Below are 22,150 nucleotides of genomic sequence, written 5' to 3' on the forward strand. Positions count from 1 at the left end.
ATCCTTCAGTCAAGAATCTTGGTTTCCTGTTAACATACTGTAAAAAATAGCCTGGAAGCAAGTACTAATGCTGTAGTTCTAAAGGACTTTTGGCCATTCCTTTGGGGTTTGGAACACCTATGTCTTCACAGAAACCAGTGGATCAGTAGTTCTTCACTGGTGCTTGGGCTCAGCAGGTTCCTGAGGTGAGAACACAGGAAAGCACAAGCTAGAAACCTCTCTGGTTACTGTAGAGAGATGTACATAAAAGCATAGCGAGACAAACTGAACTCTTTTTCTTATTTTCCATTCTCTGATAGCTGCTTTCCTCATCCACCATTTATTTAAATTTCTACTAGAGGTTTGCTGTCTTACCTGGTACCTTGTCCAATTGTAATTGATACAACAAGGCTGTGAAACTTCCTCACAGTCCTTTGTGGCCTATTTTAAGGTTTTCATAAAGTGCTTGTTCTGTAGAGTTGCCTGGGTTTGCTGCTGATTTTGTTCCTTTTCTTTTACTTTTTCCCAGAATGGATCACCCAGTTCTTCATGTTTCGTGGAATGATGCTCTGGCTTTTTGCACATGGGCAGGAAAACGATTACCAACTGAGGCTGAGTGGGAATATAGTTGTCGAGGGGGCCTTGAGAATAGGTACCTGTCAAGAATATCTGCCTGATTAAATGCTTAAAAGTGCTATTTACTAGATAGGAAAGAGCTGGGAGGAGGGGTTATTGCCCTCCATGCTTTTTCCTGCGTGGTATGCGTAAATAGAATTCAGACTTATTCTGAACAGATTTCTTTGGGTAAGTAGTGTATTTCCCTAAATACGTAAGTGGCAGATCATAATCTAAACTTTGTAATAGGAAGAGAACACAGAAGATGAGGGGGGAGGAGGTGTGACAAGGTGCAAAGATGCAGAACTGCTGCTATTGTAGATGAGAGATGCGGCACAGGGGCTAGTGCCAGGGCTGAGGGAGTTGCAGAAGAGGTTAAAGAGTAAATAACTCATTACTGTGCAGCACCTGCAGAGTCACTGCTTGTACCTGTTATGTGACTGTTTGGAAGGGAAGGGGAAGACAAGGCTGATTAGCAGTTTTATGAAGTCTCCTTACTGCATCCTTGATTATGTATTGCACTAGGCAGGGCTAACAATGTAGGCTTTTCCCTGCCTTTCCTTCCTCTATATAGAAATTGTTTTGTTGAATCCCCACTCTCTGTTAAAGCCTGCTGGATATACATGGTCTGTATTCCAACTGTACCAATAACCTATACATACTGTTCCCCAGAGTAAGTAGTCTTTATGAAGCTTGTTTTACGGTTTCTTTTAGAGACAATGTTTGACAATCATTCTCCTGTATGTTTTTCAACAGGCTTTTCCCATGGGGCAACAAGCTTCAGCCCAAAGGTCAGCATTATGTCAACATCTGGCAGGGAGTGTTCCCAACTAATAACACTGCAGAGGATGGATACAGAGGAACTGCACCTGTAAGTGTGCCTGAAAGTGGATTAATAGTATGGAAACTAACTTAGCCTTCCTAAAATTGAGGTCTGTGCTCAACACAGTGGACTATGGGTGTTATCTATTACTGTATTCTTGTTTCACCTTTAGATGTTCAAACTACAGTATGTTTCACTGCAGGCTTAGGTATTAGCAGGGGATTTTTTTTTTTTAGCTAATTGAAAAGTAAAGATTACTTTCATTTTAACTTTTAATTTTTCTTCCTGACCTCTTTTCCTTACTACCTCCTTTTTCCCTCCCTGCCCTCAAGTTCTGAGTCAGATGCTGAAATACTTTCTGCTTCCACTTTTGGCATGGCTTTTTTTTATTATTTTTTTTTTTTATTTTAACTTTGGGTAGTTGTTCCCAAGCCATAAAACCTGTACAATAGTTTATAAAAGTGAAACAGCTTTTTGGAAGACTGAGGTGGTTGAGTATGCAGAAAGGCAGTAAAATCTGAAAGATAATCAAGGATGCTAATGAATTATTATTAAATGTCTAAAGAGTTTTATCAGCAGAGAAGTCTATATGCGTGATTTAATGACTCTCGCTTTTGTTTGTGGTGGGGGAGGGATGCGATGTAGGGGAATCTGGAAGTTGTAAGAATGGGTATGAAATTTAGAAAATCATTAACACTCTCTGCAGTTAACGTCTGTTAATCAGACAATGCCCCTCTCTTTAGAGGATCAATTTGCAATGCCTGTGAGAAGATACTATGTGTAATAGTGGAAACATGGTGCTGAGAACATGGAGAATAACAGTTCATTTAGTTCTCTTTAAATAGAGTATGTCTAGGTCTTAGTTTCACAGATACTGGTTTTGTTTCTTGAGATACGAAGGTATCTCTTCTGATAAAGATCAGTGCAGCTTCAGCAGATTGCTCTTGAGGATAAAACCTTGTTTTATTTGGAGTGGAACTGGTACTTAGTCTCTGTACCCTATGTAGGTCACTGCATTTCCTCCAAATGGATATGGCTTGTACAACATCATAGGAAATGCTTGGGAATGGACGTCTGACTGGTGGGCTGTTCATCATTCAACAGACGAGGCTCACAATCCTGTAAGTATTTTGTTGACATTAGATGAGGTGTGGGACTTGCTCTTTATGACTGTGGTCTGATTGCTGTTTAGAACCCTACTGCTCTTTGCTCCTCTCTGAGTTTTTTGGGGGATAGGCTGTGCTCTCATGAGTCAGGATGTATTGCACCTGCAAGTCATCAACAGTGGAATTGTATTGCTGTAGTAAGTACAATGGAGGGGATGGGTGGGTTTGTTTGTTTTTTGAGTGGTCTCAACAACTATTTAGGAGCTAATACTTCCAAACTGGAATTAGATTAAATAAACCAGAACTATTTTGTTAAGCTTGCCTTTTTTTTTTCCCTAGTAGAGAACAACCCACCATCAATTAGCTTTATGGCTTCTACTAGCTATTTTAAAACTCAGCATGAAATAAAGCTGAATCTTATGGGGAGAACTTGCTTACCAGCCCTTGAGAGGTTAATCCAAGCCTGTCCTTTCTATTTTTTTTGTGGTGTGGGTCTAGTGTCTAGCAGCTAGAGAAAGAGGCCCAGCTGGATAAGCTGTGTATATGAGATTGCTCATGCAGTATCTCTCAGTAGATTCAAGTTCTAATATTACATCTCCTTCTCTCATTTATCCAGGATGACTAAATCTGAGAAAGGAACTGTGTCACTTTTACATAGCTTGTTCTGTTCAGAAACATTTTTCTGTAATGAGAGAACCAGTTGAACCTCCTGAGGCAAGAGCTATCTGTTTGCTGCAGGATTTGAGTATCCCTGTGCTGTGCTCTCTTATCTGTCTTTGCTTGGATGCCTGATGTAACTGCAGTCCTTTCTCGGAAATCTGCAATTGCAAGGAGCTTGAGGAATTTGTAATTTTTATTTTCTTCTCTTGCTGTTTGGTACATTGCAAAGCTTGATATTCTGCTGCTCTTTCAGGAGAATGTTGCCAACAAGGGAAACTAGATTCATCTTGGGGCCTTGATTTCACTAGATCTGTACTAGTAGTTCCATCACACTGATGGAAACATCCAAACACATCTAAATGATTTGGAAGCATCCAAACACATAACCACATTAGCCAATTACAAGTTACTTGCATCCCAGTAAGATACAACAGGATATCTTCTGGTGTGTTCTGTGGTGTGTCTGGCAGTGCATTGAATATATACTGTTGGAAGAAATTGTGGCTTTTTTTCTTGCTTGATTTAAGGTAAGTTGGAGTATTCTCTAGTTTTTACATTGCTAGTCAGTGTTAGTGCTCTAGCAATGGCTAAAGACCCTTTTTCTATGGGACCCTGTGGTATACCTCAGCTTACTATCTCTTACGCTCCACACAATTCATATGATGCAATTTGAGTATTTCACAGTAACAAAAGTTTTCTGACAGTTTCTGTGAATTGGAAATACTGGAATGCTGTATTGCATGAATTGTGTGCATCTTGGTAAGATAGGTGCATATTAATGTATCTAACACTGATTCATGGCTACTATATACAGCTGATATTTATATATACACCTAGAGCATTCAAAACGATTCTTCAGTTTTTTTTTCCCTGTTTGCAAACTTTCTTTAGGAAAGGAACTTTTCCAGTCTTCTAACTCTTCTTCCATTCAGTTTCCTGCTTTATGCCACTAAGGACCAATGTCTTTTGTACCTTATGAATGGAGATAAGGCCTGTTTAAAGAGCAACATTTCTAAAGGTGATATCTTGAATAGTTAGCAGAATGTAAATTTGGATGAAGGTGAAGAAAAGTAGAACTAGCAACTTTCCCATGTCAAAATAGAAGAGTAAAAACACTCGATTGCAGCCTGATGGGTTGAGAAGGAGAGTGAGTAAAAGTTTATACCAGGGAAGCTTGTGCTTTACCTCTCTTGTTACTGAAGCAAAATGATCTGCATGTGGTGCCTTCATGGAGAAGAGGACTCACCCCAACAGACACATGCACATACAACCCCTCTCAGAAATAAACAGCATCTGTGTCCATGGGAAGGAACACAGGTTGGCAGTTTATAGCATATTGCAGATGTCTGTCTGTTATTCATTTGTTGTCTAGTCTGACAGCTACTTCAGGTTTTGTCACTTCCTTCTTTCTGCTTTAGATAACTCAAGCTAAACTTCAACGTACTGTTACCTGTCAGGGCAGAAAAGGTGCCTAGACGGAAGTGATAACATAGGTGAACAAAAACAGAGTAACTAGGCCAAATCTGTGAAGAAAAAGCAGTTTTAACTGTGTATATAAAGAACTTGGAAATTTATATGAAGTTGGAATTTGACTTTTGTGTAGCACCTATATATGTCCTAGTGGTGGTTTTACCTCTGTAGGTTAACACATGGTAACATGTAGTGTTCTTTTTACAGATGTGTTGTAAAGGATCTGTGTCAGCTTTGGAAAGGCCTTGTAGCTTTTATTTGGTGTAAAATTGCTTGCTTTTGTAGGTCGTCCTTACAAGTTGTTTAACAAGTTATGTGAAAGTTTCTGTGGTGGTCCTGGAAAGAATCTCCAGCAGTCTTCACCCAAAGTGTAGCTTTCAACTAGTCTGGTTCCTCCCATTAGTGCTAGTTAGCTTCACCTTCTTTTGCTTAAAAAATGAATTTTACTCTCTATTTAAGTAGCTGTTAGCTTGCTTAGCCTTTTAAATTCAAAATTTCCCAAATACTTCAGAAAGGCTTTAACAATGAGGTATTAACAATGAAGCTTTTAGTTTTTTACTTTGGATATAAATTGTGAGAATTCAGTGTGTGAGGCGGAACACTTTGAAGTGAATTCCAAAGAGTTCTTTTGATTAAATGGATAAGGAAGCTGAATCTCATAATGTGAAAAAGCTCTCCGAAAATAGCGAGGCTGCATTATCTTCTGAGACATTAAAAATGATTAGCACCATATCTATCAGAATCCAATCTCTCAAATCTCTCTGGAGTACAAATCAACATAACCTATATATAGGATGAAAGCTTTCTGCCTAAAAGACTAGGAGTTCTTCTAGAGGGTCAGAGCTCAGTGAAAGTCTCTAACATTTTTAGTTCAACACTTCCAAACTTCAAAGAAGCTTTCTGGTACTGGAAGGATTTCAGGGTGTACAGTGAATTGGTTATAAGGACTGTATGGAATCCTGCACACAGATTCCTGTTCTCTGTAATTGATCAGGCTTGCATTCAGAAATAATTACCACGAATAAAAATAAAAAAACCCCTGGAACACAGGGAAGATTTTGCAAGTTGTTTACTCTAGACTTAAACTGTGCTCTTACAATGAAGAAAGTTTTTCTTCTTTGCCAGGGATAAGAGCTGTATAGGTAAGTATTGAAGCTAAGAAAACTGTATTTAGTGGAGTTCTAGGTAACAGTCTGCATATAGAGAATGTCCAAAGATGAAGTGATCCTTATTTATCAATGGAAACACAATGAATGGGCCTTCCATTTCATGTGATTTAATAGATTACTAATCTCCTGGAAAAAAAAAAAAACAGTAACATTCATCTAGTGGGTTAGGATACTCCAATAGCAATCTCATGCATTGAGAATCCAGAGTAGAAACTAGAGTAAGCCAAATATAACCTACTTATCTATGGAAAAATCTGTTTTATATATGGAAATAAATTATTTCTAAGGCTTCTGTGTTTCAAGTGATAGGTAGTGTCTGTCTCAGTTGTGACCTGTTCTTCCAGCTTCCCCTCACCTTTCAGCATAGTTCCTGTCAAATATTCTGTATGTTTACGAGCCACTATAAGCCTTTCTAAGCAGAACTTTCTGTTGTGCCTTTAGATTTATGGTGTCAAAGTGTACTCACCGCAGCTGCATTGTGTAACGCATGTTTTCCTGACCTCGAGTTTACAGTTGTGCATTCTGGATGTTCCTCCCTAAAGGATTTTTGCTTGAGGGACAGGAAATCGAGAGCCTGGCTATCTTACTGTCTTACGAAATTTTGCTTGCACTCAAAGACATCTCAGAATCAGTACCCTTAGCTGTACAGAGACAGTCCCGCAGCATGTCTTAATCATGCAATTGAGGTGTAAGGGTTTTGTGCGTGCGGTCAAACTCCGTCCAGAGAGAAGTATAAATACCACTTAAATGTAGAGCTGATCCTTCAGCTTCTGCAGTATCCACTACAGGTGAGAAGCAAAAGCACTGCTACTGCCAGAAATAAGTGATTCTATGCTAATTTTTCTCATGAGTGAACAAAATATCACAGTTAAGACAAACTTGCAGAAGAAGTTTCTCTAATACATTTTGCAGATGTTATTTTGTACACAAGTGTAGAACTGAGAAGTATTAGATCTTTTTTGTAATATAAATAACTATTTAGCAGATAGTGGCTGCATGTGTACGTGAGATTGTTTAAAACAACGTCCCTTTGTGGGGCTGTTTTAACTGTGGTAGTTTGTCTTAGCAGTTCTGTGTATGAGAACTGAGTTAGCTCAACACAGTGGCAGTGCAGCTGACTGCAGAAAGTTATGATGCAGCTGCAGAAAACCACTTTTTTGTCTTTCCTTTTGCAAAAAGCTTCTATGTATTTTAATAATTCTATAAAGAATAATTCTATTTATAAAGATCAGTAGGTGGTTGTAGCTGTGATTATGAACCCAGACCAGAATATACCTGTTGTAATACTACACTACAAAATTAACTCGCTAATACACAGTGAATTCAGATCTGTAAATCCAGGATCAAAGTCTGGACAGCCCTAGCTCTTTAGCTTCAGACAGCAAATGTACTTCCATTTTAGTACCAGATGGTGCAGTTCATAAGATAATGGCATAAAACAATATTGTTTGGTGGAACAAAGATTTGCTTGTTTTAATCAAATGTGACCAGTAATTGCCGCCCTCTGATTTGCTTTTATTATGGGCAAGCACAATCAAAATAAGTTTCCCTTATCTGTAAGGAAGATACAATCATGAGCAATACTAATATAAAAGGCTTGCTTTCTCTCTTTTTTAATTTTTATTATAAGGAATAAGCAATATTAGACTGTATCATTCTATCTGGCCAAAATTAGATAAGGTTCTTGCCTTACCAGGTATTTTAAGTGAGCGTATTATGGAAAAGCCATTGACTTGGGATGGGGGGATCCTTGCCTGTTCTGGAAGCCATACCTAGATTCCGGGAGCTCTGGGGAAGACAAAGCAGTGAAGTTCTTCTGGTACACTCTAGTCAGCTAGTGATCAGACAGGAATGAGTTTACATTTCTCCATCTGTTAGAGGTGTGAGGACTGCTGAGGCTCTTTGTAAAATGAAAGAAAGCTTAAGCAAGCGATGTAGGTAAGAGGAGGACTTCCCAGAGAAGAGGGCTCCAGTCAGAAAGTGATTTTTGGAACTTAAATGCATGGTGTTGGGAACAGGGCATTGCTTGTAAGGGACATCTGGCTCTTAAGAGACTTTGGTTTCTTGAGAGATACTACTCTAGTTTGTATATAATGAAATTTCTATGCATGTTTGTGCATTTCTAAGGAAGACAGTTAATTGTGAGCTTCAGAATGTTGGAACCCTGATGTTTTTGCCTCTTAGTAACAAACCATGAAGTGCCAAACCTGTGTAAGGAAAAGGAATAGTTTGAGGTGTGACTATTCTGCAAAAAAAGGCTTTCAGTGCTATACAGCATTTTACAAGGTCTTGGACAAGCTCTTTGCCCTTTTAATCAAAGTTAAGACTTTGAAAATGGTGATGCTTGTCAAAGTCTCTTTCTTTGTGTTTCAGCTCAGGGAGGCTGGCCTTCCTAGTTTCTGGAAGCGGAGGAGGGGAATGCTGACTCAAGGCAGGTCACAGTATCACTCTGAGTTGCAGGAGAGCAATTTCTCCATTTGGCTAAAACTGGTAAATACACTCTTACCAACTTTCCAAGTTAAAGTGACCCAATGTACCCCAAAACATACATGCACCACCTCCTCCAGGCTGTCTCAGGATAGGTGTGGTGGTTTTTTTGTGGTTTTTTTGTTTGAGAGCGAGAATATTAGAGAAATACGGTGCATCTAGTCTTAATGTAGACTCAGTGCCTCATCTTTTATATCTACATAAGACAGTAATTATACCTACATATAATTAATCTACAGAAATGCAGACGTAATATGTACAGAAGGCTGCTGAGGGGGTTTAGGGACTTGGCTTCTTCCTTTATCTCTATTTTGAGCTGGGAACAGGGCTTGATGTTGGACAGGAGAGAGGGTTCACCCTACAAGTAGACAAATGAGATGAGCACCCTTCTATCTACCTGGACAAGTGTCCTACTTCATATGTTAAGAAAATACAGAGTCCAGGTAGTTCCTTCCTGCACATCATGTGTTTGAGCTTTCTTCAGAAGGGCTGGAGTAGAGAAAAGACAATGGAAAAACAAGACCGGAGATGATACAGGGAAGAACTGCTTTCCCCGAGTCTTATTACAGTGGTGGAGCTGAGCTGTGAACTTACTGAGAGGCTTCATGCAGAGCCATGGTAAGGGGCTCCTGACATAAAGGAATGTAAATACTGTCCCTTGGCTGTTATGCTGCTGGTGAGTTGCTGAGGGACGTCTGATGAGCAGTTTTCTGCCTCTTCTATCTAGCACTGAGCAACAGGCTTGCACGGGATGCAAAAGAAAACCATTAGAGAAAGGAGACACAATATTTCAGTGTCTTTTATGGTAGACAAACCCATGATATGAAAATACAAAACAATGTAAATAGTTATGGGCATCTTCATCAGTCTGTCTTTTTTTGCTTAGTTCGGGTTACTTTCAGAGCAGCCCACATGACTTTATTAGAGAGCTTGGTGATATGTGGTGCCTTTTATAGAGAAGCTGAGCTGCATATTGGATGAAAGAATAATCACTGCCTGCTATGTTCAATATTGCAGTTCTAATTTTAACTCCACAATAGATTTCAAATGAGACTAAGAGCTTTTGTAAGCTGAATTTTCACATTAGGATAGAGAATAGAATTCACTGTGCTCTAACCTCAAGGACTATTTTAACCTTCCAATTGGCACACACAAAGCATGCGTTTAGAAATACTAATTTGAGTGTGGTCATTATGAGCTGAGAAAGGACTTACCAGTCTGACTGGTCTCTTGCATAGTTACTTGTGGGTTTGATCTTGTACACGTATAAGGAGTTGGATACAACTACAGTGAAATCAGGTTATCTCAACTTCCTTTTATCTTTTGCAGAGTAAGACAAGAAAACACCAAGAGCAAGAATATTCTATGTAGGCCATATAAAATCATCAAACATGGAGTGGATATTTCTCCAATTAATGTCTCTAGTGATTTTTCTGCTTTTGGAGAACTCCCTCAGTTGTTCTATAATAAACTCCTTGTCTTCAGTGATTTGAAAGAATTTTCTGTTAACAGGATAATATTTTCTAATAAAATAGATTGTTGGAGAGTACCACATAAAACTTGTGAAGTTCAAGCAGTAAAGCGTTTCACTTCTGTAATCCTGCTTCAGTTTAACTTGTTCTTTGTTACCTGATAACCTCTGATGCTCAATTCTTGTCTGCCAGAAGATATTTGTAATTAATAAAAAGAGCTTATGCAATTACCATTTTCTCTTGTTTACATTCTGCTTCAGTATGTGTTAGCCTTTATAATTGCTGGAAACATAATATAGTCCTATGGCTTGACAACAAACTTTCATCTAGATTAGTATGCTCCTCTCTTTTTGAAGAGTTATTTCTGAGATAGTAGCAGAGGCTGCTGTTCTGTACTTACAACTTCTAATGAGAAATCCTGCTCAAAAATTCCATTGTTTGTCCTGTTCTCATGTAGCTTTTTTTTTTTTTTAGGTTAGTTTTCTTATGATTAGCTGGTTTTTGGTTGGCTTCCCTTAAAATGAGATTAATGGGCTGTTTGAATTGGTTGTGCTTGTTAGTGTCTTATCTGAGAGCAGGGCTCAGTGCATTTATTTTCATGCCAGTCTTCTGGAATTGCTTTCCAGAGACCTTGGAAACAGAGAAAGTGGATCCAGTTAGGTGCACCCAGGTTAGGAAACTGATGCTCACCGAATGTGGGGGTGTTTTTCCTTGAATAATTGTAGGATATTAGATGCAGTAGTAGGCCCAGTCTGTGGGTTCTAGCATATCTCTTCTTAGCTTTTGCAATGCATGGGAAACTGGTAAAGTTTCAATATGGAAATGCTTAGAGCAGTCAGTCTTGGTGGATGCAGTCAGTAACTTGCAGTTCAATTTCAAAAGGTCCCCTTGACTTACATTCAGCACTGCCCATTCTTGTGCTAATTCTTTTAGAATGTTATCTCTGATAACCCAGGTGGAACTGAACTGATCAAGGCAGTGGTTGCTGAAGAAAAGCTCAAGTGCTAGTGTCTTAGGTTTCTGCTTTTTCCCTCTTTAGTAATCTACTTTCCTGAATCTATGAGTTTACCTTTAAGAGATATTACAGAAGTTTATTTTTTCTAATACTCTTTTCTTTCTATATTCCAACCGGACTCTTGTAGGAAGAAAACTTTATGGTTTCTATGTTCATAACCTTGTAGGACTAGACAAAGTATTAAAAAAGTGTGAATATTTGAAGATGTTGAAACATAATCAGAAACCTTCTTTTCAGTACTTTGAGATAAAAGTTCTGTTTTTCATATTGAAATTGCTTTGTTTTGAAATACGTTTTTTTTTTCTCTCAAAATTGAATCATTTCAAAATTATGTAAGTGTTTCTCTTAAACTCTACTGTCTTGTTTTCTGTGGTTTAGTCTATGGGAGTTTTTCTTCAGTAACTCTGGTCTTATTGTTTAAGACCTGGGCTTAAGGCTTTGCAGGAAGTGCTGCACCCTTCAGATACTTCCAGGATGCATGGCTAACTGCTGGACAGGAGGAAATAAAATAATTAGCAGACTTTTTCAATGGAGGAGTTTGTACAATAAGAATTTTCTTATGTTACTACTTCACATTATTTATATAATCTGTAGCAATGAATTCCTCTTTTTTTCTAGCCTTTAAAAACTGGCTTACATCATACATCAGACTTCTTACAACTTTGCTGAAAGGATTCTTAATGGTGCTAGGCTTGGCTTGCCAGCTACGTAATCAATAGCAGTTGTTTTTCTTGAGGTTTTTCATAGCTTTTATAGGATGCATATCCTTCTGGCTCCTTAAAAGCAGTTTCTCATGGATGTAGGGTATAGAAAGCATGTAAGAATGGTAGCAACAGTGGAGACTAATCTGAAGTACAGCAGTAGCCTCTAATGTCAAGCATTAGGCAAGTGCAGTAGTAACTATTTCACAGCTAAAAGGAAGGAGGTAAGAGATGTGAATTGCTTGCTTGTATAATAAATAAGGATCAAAGGTAGCAACAGAATATGTTATCAAGGAACCTTAGCTTTCTCCTCTAAACTAGTGGCCCATCCTTTAGAGTTAGAATGTAAAAGGAATTGTGAAGTAACCTCATTAAAGCAATTCTAGGGGCAATTTCATAAGTAGTTCAAACAAATCACATGCATTAAACTACAAATGAAAGTGCAATTACAAAATTGTTGCTCATAAGTGCAGTGTTTTTTGTAGGCCTTTTCAGCTGTCATGATCACACATAATGACAGAATTAGTATGCAGTGACTGGGAGATGATGCAGAATAAAATGTCCTGCAGCACAGTCACTAACTTGTGTTTCAGATATTACTTCAGACTGGAAGGGGAACGAGCCCTAAACGTTGGGCGTTGCAGCCCGTTTTATACTGGCCCCCAGATAGTATGTGTATGACTGCACTGAAAAAAACATGACTTCTCCAAATTCCTTTGGAGACTCACAGGTTTACAAAGCCACTAACATAAGGTGCTTAGAGGTGTTTATTTTCCCCTCTGTGGCGGTGACTTTCAGACCTGAAGCAGTGGAACTGATGAGAGTTGCAAATTTCACTGGATGTGCAGGCTGACCTGTGTGAAAATGCTTCATCTCTCATTAGGAAAAATCTGAAACTACAGAATCTTTTATCTGTTTTGAAAGATCATTACTCTTCCATGCTTGTCACTGTGCTTGTTATAGCATATTATCAGGTGCTTTACAGAAATAAAACACAACATACTTTTGACAGGTGGGCAACAATTAGAATATTAAATTCTTGCAGCAGTGGAAAAGGAGAACGATTATTTTCTCCAGTCTGCTAGTCTCTTACAGGGTTGTCATTTCAATCTTTCTGGTTTCAGATAAAACAGCAATTTGTGTACTTTGATTGCTCATGGCTACTTCTTACTCATATCCTGATTCTTACAGCTTTATACCTTTACCCTGTAACTGGCAACTGTCCTTTGTAGGAATACTAACTGGTGTCCTCTTATCCACAGAAAGGGCCCTCATCAGGGACTGACAAAGTGAAGAAGGGCGGATCCTATATGTGCCATAAGGTAATGTGAAAAGGCTTACAGTAGAATTCATGGATTTTTAGCTAGTGGGTTGTTAGCAACTGCTACTTTCTACTGTTGTGTGCACTTATTTCTGCTGTCATGAGACTAAACTGAAGGAAATATTTGGCAACTAGGTCTTGATAGGAATTAGATACAGACTTAACAAGAATTCAAACACTCTGCAGAAAAGCTATCCAGATGTTTCTTTTATTGTACTAATCATTGCTCTGGACCTCTGGAAGGAGGTTCACATGTTCTCTTGGGGTAATGAGGAGTTAAGTTTATAAACTGTTGCCCAAGAAAACTGAAGCTTCTTTAGTTCTGATTTTCAGAGTTAGTTCAGTTGCATGGGAAACTGAAAGTAGCTTCCCCAATGTACTGTTTTTAGCAAACTCTAGCCAAATGCATCTTTTATGTTGTATTTGAGCTCAATATAAAACTATGTAGAAGATAGCTGACCTTTTATTAGCTGAAACCACAAAATGTGATTGCCTTGTGCCATGTTATCTTGTTTGACACACAGACCTGGGAAATAGCATAGATGTTTGGTGCAAATTTTAACTCAGTGCAGACTTTTAAACCTAAAACTTATGAAGCTAGATCTAAATGTATACTTGAGATGTATCCTCTTTTGGCAGGACAGTTTGGATGATGTGACAAAGTGCCAGTATTTCCCACATAACATGTTCTGAACATGATGTAGAGCCCACTGCATTCAGCCTTAGACCGTTCCTTCCTAGAAAATAATTCTTAGGTGTTTTTTTGTTTGTTTTTTTGAGAATAGGACAGTTTATATTCCAGGGGATACTTACTAAATTTGTGTTTTCACATTTTTTTCAACTTGTAGACTACAGAATGGATATAAAAAGCGTCAATATGTTGTTTAGTGATGATTTTGTAACAATTATTATGTGGAAATACCAAATGATCAGATAACTTCCAGTACCAGACTCATCACTAGATCTTAAAATACAGAAACTTGATGCCAAGGGGCCTGACATTAAGAATTGTTAATATTTTTTCCATCTTTTCCAAGATATTTATTATCTAGGCTTCTCCTGTAAGTTACTCTGATGTACTTCAGTGCAAATGCTATTGATAGTGCTCTGTTTCATAAGATTTCATGTGCTTTCTGTGATGCAAGGAGGCCTCTATTGATGGTTTCCTAAGACTGATGTTTGGGGTCAAGATATACTACTGTACTTTAAAAATTGTGATACTGTCCATAGATTGCCTCTAGGCAGTCAACTGAGGTGTTTAGGACTGTGTCTCTTTATCTGAAACATGAGTGCTATACCTCTCATTTTTCTTTGAGAACTGCCTTCCTGGTTACAGGATTAGAGCACTTCTATGAGCATAACTTTGCCCAGATTGATTCAAGCTTCCCTTGCATCCCTAACTAAAGGGAGGCAAAAAAAGGAAGAAGCTGAGATTTTTTGCAGATATATCCTATTCCAAAATCTGTGTCAATATTGGCAATTTCTTCTTTTGAATTGTCATATGCATGAAGTGCCTGAAGCTGGTATTTTGTCTACTTATCCATTTCTCTGGATATATCAATATCCAAAGGAGGGATTACAGCATACATGTAAGAATTTGAATGTATAAAATCTAGGTGTGTTGGGTTTTATGACAAAAGCAAGGAGGAATGTGGAGAGAGCACTGACCAATTTGCTTTAGGAAGAATAATTCATTTCTAGCTTCTGAAAAAGTTTGTATGGTAAAAAATAGAGATGCAGAAGAAGGATGCTAGGCATGTTACGAAGTTATCTTAAATAGTAACTGTATTTTCATATTGATCTTTCCTCTGAAAGTACGTGAGCTGACAATTAAATGATCCTCTGACAGAGTTCCTGACAGCCTATGTGTTTGTTAAAGGTTTCCTGCAATTTAAGGAAGAGCAATGCCCAATGTTTTTATGGTTGTCTTTGGTGTATTTTTAATTTTATTTTATTCCAGGTGAAATATCACTGGGCAGGGAAAATCTTACTTTGCCCAGTATACTGTTTGATGAAAAAGCTAAAACTGATGCATGCATCTGATGATTTTATTTTCAGTCTTACATGCGTCACTCAAGCACAATGCTGGGAAGTACAGATGTGACTTTTAGGTTTAGAATGACTCTCAATCAAAAAAAAAAAGTATAAAGTGCTTGGAGAAAGATTATTGGGAGATGAAATTATCGGCTTACTGGGGGGTGGACTTTAAATTCTTTCTGAAAAGTCTGAATACCACCACAATCTAAGTAACTTTTCATGTTCCTTTGGGTTTAACTTCTAGTTAGGAATTTGCAAACTAGATACTTCTAGATAGGATTTGCAAAGCTACCTGCATGAACATAAGTCATGTTTTAAACTCTGTCTACACAGTGCTGGAAAAAATGTTCATTGTATATCTCTTTTTTCATTAGATCTGTTCTTTTTTTTCCAATTCAAAGCTTACAGCTGGCATAGCCTCCTCATAATTTGATTAAATTTGCTACAGCAAGATCCTATTTTCTTCACTGATTTCCTTCTTGGGTGAAATCAATGTCAGATGTTAATTAGCAGTTTTGATTAAATTAACACTGGAATAGGCTCTTCAGTGATGAGTAATGTGACCCATTTTAAAGGCATCTGAAGATTCTAGTCTGTCCTAGTCTCTTTTTTTTTTTTTTTTGTAGGTGATAAAAGTAGGCTGTGAATCAAGACAAAAATCACTGAATATTACAAGGACTTTTCATTAAGTACCTAAAAATCTATTTAGATTTTTTTGCTGTTCTACCTTTTCTAGAGTTGACAAAGGCTAAAATATATAGCTGCTTATGCATACACATCATAGCTACTTTTATTTTCAATCTAGTTGGTCTTGTAAATGCTAATAGCATGCTGTTGGAGTTTACATGTAGACATCTGCAGTGTGAGATAGTGACAGTAGGCACCATTCCTGTTCAGCTGCTCTCTGCCTTTGCACTGGTATCCAATATCCAGTGAAGAGTTGTTGTGGAATATCTCCTTAGATGGAGATACTTTAATGGAGGTAACATCAGTGACCTGCTGCCTCTGCATGGATGGCATGTTTCACACGTCCAATGATGACAGGTTGAATTTGTACAACCGGGAGTGGGGTGACAACTTAGCCTATTGTGTAGTTATGTCTTAACTCTGAAGTGATTTAGATTTGGAGGAAAAAAATGCCCTCCCTGAAACCTTACCCCCACCCTCCGGAAGTGTGGTCTGTGTTTCTTAACTGTCATCCCAGAAATCTGGTTCAGAGCCTGGTGAGATGCAGCTGAACTGTTGCTTGTCAGGGGCCAGGAGCCTGCAGGTGTAGGAGAGGGGAGGAAGGGTAGGAGCAGCAAAGCCTCAGCCAAATCCTGCTGAAGGAATAGTAAAGTGGGGCGGATATCACATGATGGATTATGCTGTAACTTCTAGATGAAAGGCTGAGGTACCAATTTCTACTTGTATTGGTGAAACTGTTCTGCTTCGATGCTACTATGGATAACTGCTTCCGGGGAGTCTGGCTCAATTAAACAAATACTTTAAAATTGATTAGTGTGGTGCAATGTTTGGAAACTGTCACTCTTAACACCAGATAACTGATGATCTGTAACACTGTGAATGGCACAGGTTTTGTTTGGTTTTGTTTCCAAGAGATGTTAATGTGCACTGAGACATGGCCAAATTTGTACAGCCCAGCAACATACAAAACATCTTTTATTTAAGTATCTACCCTACTATAAAAGAGGTTACCCTGTTCCTAGTGGATTTTACTCTAACTTAGGTTCATTGGGTGGTTTCTCAAAGTAACTTGTACTGATGCAGTTGGACACCACTGTGCAAGTGCAAAACAGTCCTTTTTCAAATCTTTTAAGGTGTCATTTGTGATCTAACTAACCTGTCACAGAAATACTGAATCCTGCAAGCACAAGATGGATAATGTTGATAACGAAAGCTTTTGAGATAAATCCCATTCATGCACTGCAGTTGAATCAGATGACTGTATCTACTAGCTATAAGGACAAGTCTTGTCAGATAATCTTGTGCCCTCTTTATGCTTAAAGAAATGATAATGACAGTTGTTCATCTGTTTTTGAGGAAACACTGTTCAAAATTGTTTACTAGAAATATTTGAAACATGGCTGAATCATTCTTCCATTTAAAACAAAGTTGCTGGTAACTCCTCTTGTAGCTGCCAGTCTGTGTTTTATCTTGATATCAGTATCCTTAAAATGTTAACCATGGAAGTCCTGAGGAGTTTGTCTCCAGTTCTTTTGTTCTCTTTATATCACATTTGGGGGAAGGCCTTTGACAGGTACCAGTTCTGTTTCATTTCAGAGTTTTCCCTTAGTATATTGAGGTATGAATCAAGGCACTGAGCTGCTTGGGTTTTTTTCTAAAAAGAGCAGTAGCAGAATGGCCATTTTTAGCTTTCTCCCAGGGCAAGATACGTTATTAGTCTACACTCATGCAATCATATATCTTGCCATTCAAACTAGTATTGTATCTGTTGCAACTGGTCTCATTATCTAGTGGGATCTTCCTTATTTTTAATATCCTGATGTGTGATTTTTGATCTCTATCTTTCCAGCAGCATTAGAAAAGCTTTGATATTCATATTTTTTTTCCTAAGGAAACACTAGCTGTGATATGCTCTAAAGTTATCCTTTCTTTCCCCTTCCCCTCCTCTTTACTTTCCAGTCTTATTGCTATAGGTATCGCTGTGCAGCCCGTAGTCAGAACACTCCTGATAGCTCTGCTTCGAATCTGGGTTTCCGCTGTGCAGCAGACACCTTGCCAGATCTGCAGTGACCAGATTTGTTTGCACACTGAGACATAAGGACTGAATTTCACACAAGTGCATGGAATCTCACTTGCTGATAAGAGAGAATGGAAAAAATCTAATGCTTCAAGCTCCTGGAAGGGGGAATCTGAAACAAGTGAATACTGCCTGAAGAAACCTCATGTATTTTTGGGGAACCTGGTTTGGATTTTTATCTCAGCTAAACTTTTTATCAGCGAATTTTATTGGCTTCAGTGGGACTATTCTGGAATTACAGTAGCTCAAAATAGAGGAAAAACATGCTGCTTCTGTTCTAAAAGAGTAATTCTTTTTAGTATCTCCTTTAGCAAAAAATCTTTAAATGAAGCTATTTATTTAATACAGTTTGAACTTCCACACTCAAAATTCTGTAACAAGGACTTTACAAGCTTCTAGAAAGCTTTATAAGAAACTTAAAGCACAGTTACTGCTTTGGTAACCTCCTAGGAGGTGTAATTGTCCATTTTAAGAGAAGATCTGTCTTCCAGTCTTCACAACTAGCAAGACACAGGCAGTTAGTGTAGCAACTTTTGTTACATTCCTGTTGCAATGAACATCACTTCCGGAAATGCACTTTTTCTGGTGAGATCCTCTTTTTAAACTGCCTTCTGCAACTGTGCAAATAGTCTACATATTTGAATAAAATATCAGGCATTTATTTATACTAGAGGCTTTTTTTTTTTTTTTTTTTTAACTGTTGGAAAAACCCAGCTTCCTCTGAATTTCTCTTGGACACTGTAGGCTTAATTTGGGGACTTGAAAATAATCACCAAAATGGCATCATTAGAAACTGGGGCTAACACATGGCTCTACTTTAAATGGAAGGTTATAAAAATGGAGAGATGGGAAATGTAACTACTCATGTAAATGTTGAAACTGGCCTCTAAGTTTAGTAATAAAAAACAAAATAAAAAAAAAAAAAGCCTTAGAGGAGGAGAGGAAGAAAGAATACTGAGAGCTATCTCATTTGGGGATCTGAATGCATTTGAAGCACGAAGTATTTTTGCACTGCTACTCACTATAGGATGTACCGTCTGGAGATACTGCTATACTGAATAACTGTGTGCCTTAACTGGAGACTAAACAAATTTTCTGTGTACTAAGCCCTGAACCAGAATGGCCATCCTTCCAAACTTCCTGTGGCTTGCTGTGTTGCTGACCTCTTACAGGCCTCTTAACTGTGTATAAAATAGGGACTGGATTTGGCCATCTTGTCAGCTGCTTTAAGATCTAACACTGAAAATGTGTATTAATAAAATAGTTGCATTATTGCTGCTAACTCTTGCAGCATTGCTTTTTCTACAGTAAGTCAGGCTGGGGTCATACAAATCTGTTGTTTCCAACTGCTTCTCCACTTAGGTAGTGCTTCATGTTGAAAGAAAGGTACTGAAGAGAGCCGAGGAAGCGCTTTCACAAAAATCAGCCTCTAATAGGGAGCTAAGTTAATTTTAGCAACAAAAAAATTGATTCCAGAATATACCACTGAGTTAGCTTGCCAAGTTATAATACATCAATCATGCAATCACATGAGCAAATGGTAAAGACTGGCTGACCAGCACTAGAAATTTTAATTAGAGGTTTTAATGCATGTATTTTGTAATAGGGAAAGAATTTTTATCCCTGAATTTCTCAGAAGACTCATTTCTGCCCCAAGAGTTAATTTACTTTAATAAAGATTTTTACTTTGTTTCATATTCTGGAATAAAAACCCTAAAATCTTATTCTGTGTACTGTAAAATCTTCTGGTTTTATCTTAAAAACAGCTTTTGTGATGCTGCACTACATGATTAGCTTTGTCAGTCAAGACTCACTGTGCTGTAGGTGGTATGTGGAAGAAAGCTTTCCTAGTTTTCCACCAAGATGGTTTAATGTGTTCCATTCATGCTGCTCTTGTTTAAATTATGTTTACTCTACATTTTAACATGAAATTATTCATTAATGTTTTGGATTAATTTTAGTGGGAAGGTAAAATCCCCATGCTGTGTTTTTAATATTTTCCATTACTTTTATTTGAAACTTTTAGTAATACAAAAAGTATTTTCTAAATTTGGTGTTTTTTCTCTCAGATCTTCACAGGTTCAGATACCTTCTGTAATACTATCTGACCATTTTGTTTGCTTAATTGGCAACTTCAGAGATACAGATCATCATTACTGTACTTTGAGAATAGGAAGGAAAGTTAAGATAAAGCTGCCCTCTGAGCTGTTTGGAGTGGATTCATTGTGGAAGAGCACGTGGAAGTGATCAGCAGTACATAAGGAGTCTGTGTAGGTCTAACTCTGAGGAAAAAGAGAACAAATGCCAGCAGGTACAAACAAAGGCCTATTTTATTTTTTTAGTCCTTTTTTTCTTTTCTATTTTTTCCTTTTCCAGTAGGATTTTTGCTCCGCATCTCAAAGCAGCTATAGTGCTAAGGTATAGCAAGATGTGCTTTATGTAATAAATAGTGTGTGTGTGTGTGTGTGTAAAACTGCCATTAATGATTGCCATAAAGATTTAGAATTCAATGACAACATACTATTTCATGTTCTAGCAAAGTCTATAATATGGTTTGCTTTTAACAGTACAACAGTCTTTTTGTTACTCTATACAATCAAGTTCTTTCTTACCAGGTAATTGATATTCAGTTCACTTCCTAGAAACTGGCTTCTGCTGGCTGTGACCGAGGGTAGAATTGCATAAAGACAGAAGGCTCTGCTGTGTTCTCTGGTTTAAGGCTGGTGATGCAAAGCCTGGATATGGCTAATGGTATTTGGTTTGGGGTTTTTGTTTTTTGTGTTCTTTTTTTTGAATCTATGCTTTCTCAACTACTCAATCAGGCCAAGTGCATATTCATAGCAGTTAAAAAGAAGAAGAGAAAAAAAGCTGTTATCTTGAAAATCTAATCTTGAGGAATAGGAATACAAGTGGTATAAAATTGGTCTTAAGGCAATTTACGAGAGGGGAAAAGGAAGTAGATTGGATTGTCCACTGCCAGATGTGCAGGCTGGAAGTGACTGGCACAATGCCCTTCTGGAGAAGAAAACCAGATACACTCTAAATGAGACAACAGATCTTGAAATCTATATTCTGATATCTAATGAAGTGTACATTCTAAGTTACAGAGGCTGGAGAACTGCAGAAACAGCCAGGCTTAATCAGGAAAGGGGTAAAGCTATTGGCTGCTCTGCTTGTAACCAGTACCTTCAATAAACAGCTGAAGCCCTTTGGAAGCTTTCTGTGTCTAAAGAAGTGACAGTTAATGATTCATCTAGAGCATGATCGTGTGGTAATCTTTAGCTCAAACTACAGCCATAGCACATGGCTTAACAGCAGTTCTTTGTAACAGAAGTAGGAAAATATATTTGTTAAAGGAGGAATAGCCAACATGGAAGTCTCTCAAGGAAGCACAGGGAAACAGTTTAGCAAAATAAGAGCAGTCAAATTTCCATCATCTCTTACTAATACCAAGTTAATCTTTAAGTTCCAAATCAAAGTGTTATCTTTTTATAAAGTTAAATGTTGTTGCTAGCTTGCTTGTAGAGCAGCTGATTTATTTTTCCTCTGCAGATATGGTAGCTTGTGTGTACACGTTTTGTCAAAGGCTATGAACACAGTTAAAGCAAACTGTACCAAGCAAATCAAAGATGTTTGCCACTGACAGAATACCGTGCAGCAATACTGTAGAAAACAGCATTGCCATGTATCTGCATCTTGCTCATCAAAGTTGGAAGAATATTTTAAACAAGCCTGCTTGAAGCTTCATTAATTTGATCTATTCTGGAAAGGAAGTGATATAACTTGCAATTATAGAACTTACTTCATCAAGCAAGCTATCTTAAGTATTTATCTTGAAACTATAAATTTTAGGAAATATGAAACAGACTAATGGTTAATTCTGACTAAGAAACTCCTAGTTCACCGTGTATTTTGAATACAGCATCTATTCTTGCCTGCCCCTTGGTGTAAGGAGACTTGGAGACCCACTCTGGTAAGTAGAATGGGTATGTTAGATCTGTACAAGAATGATGAAGATGCAATAATCTGTCTGCTGAGAAAGGACAGATTTCCTCCCCTGCTGAATACTGTTCAGCTCTAGAAATAAAGAAAACAAAACTGTTACTAGCTGAAAGGAACTCTTGTATCTGCCAGCTGCTCAACAGAGCAGCAACACAATTTTTTTGTTGTTCTTCAAATGTACTTTACCTTTTACTACTTTATGATTTCACAAGTCAGGTTAGCAGTATCACACTTCAGACTGCAGAGCCCAAATTTGTTTCTGGACAATTACAGTGCTTGAAAGTGCCATGGAGGTGCTGCTTCCTATATTACTTAAAAAATCTTATTAGATAAGTATTGAAATAGATGTGGTTTAAAAAGGTGGGATGACTGTACTTCTAAGAGCCCGATGTGTTGTGCAGTTTACACTGAAGCTAAGTGGTAATGAAACTTAACTAATCTCCTGAAACCAAATTTTGGTAAGCTGATAGTTGTAACTAGGCATGGAAGAGGGTGAAAATGTATTTATGCTAATATTTGACATCACTAA

General features: G+C 37.8%; 1 protein-coding gene across 2 annotated transcripts in view; it reads left to right on the forward strand.

The window, feature by feature from the left end:
* SUMF1 (sulfatase modifying factor 1) overlaps positions 1-19,343 on the forward strand; it is a 38,842-nt gene extending 19,499 nt beyond the window's left edge. Inside the window, exons 5-10 of one of the 2 annotated variants that reach the window (XM_062585410.1) lie at positions 509-631; positions 1,351-1,465; positions 2,425-2,538; positions 8,196-8,312; positions 12,760-12,819; positions 17,502-19,343. In XM_062585410.1, the coding sequence (XP_062441394.1) occupies positions 509-631; positions 1,351-1,465; positions 2,425-2,538; positions 8,196-8,312; positions 12,760-12,819; positions 17,502-17,612 (640 nt within the window). In that variant the 3' untranslated portion in view covers positions 17,613-19,343. The remainder of the gene's footprint in view (positions 1-508; positions 632-1,350; positions 1,466-2,424; positions 2,539-8,195; positions 8,313-12,759; positions 12,820-17,501) is intronic. The other variant, XM_062585411.1, reaches the window with a different exon arrangement.
* The last annotated feature ends 2,807 nt before the right edge of the window (positions 19,344-22,150 follow it).

This window comes from Rhea pennata, chromosome 12 (genome assembly GCF_028389875.1).
Source record: "Rhea pennata isolate bPtePen1 chromosome 12, bPtePen1.pri, whole genome shotgun sequence".
Classification (NCBI taxonomy): domain Eukaryota; kingdom Metazoa; phylum Chordata; class Aves; order Rheiformes; family Rheidae; genus Rhea; species Rhea pennata.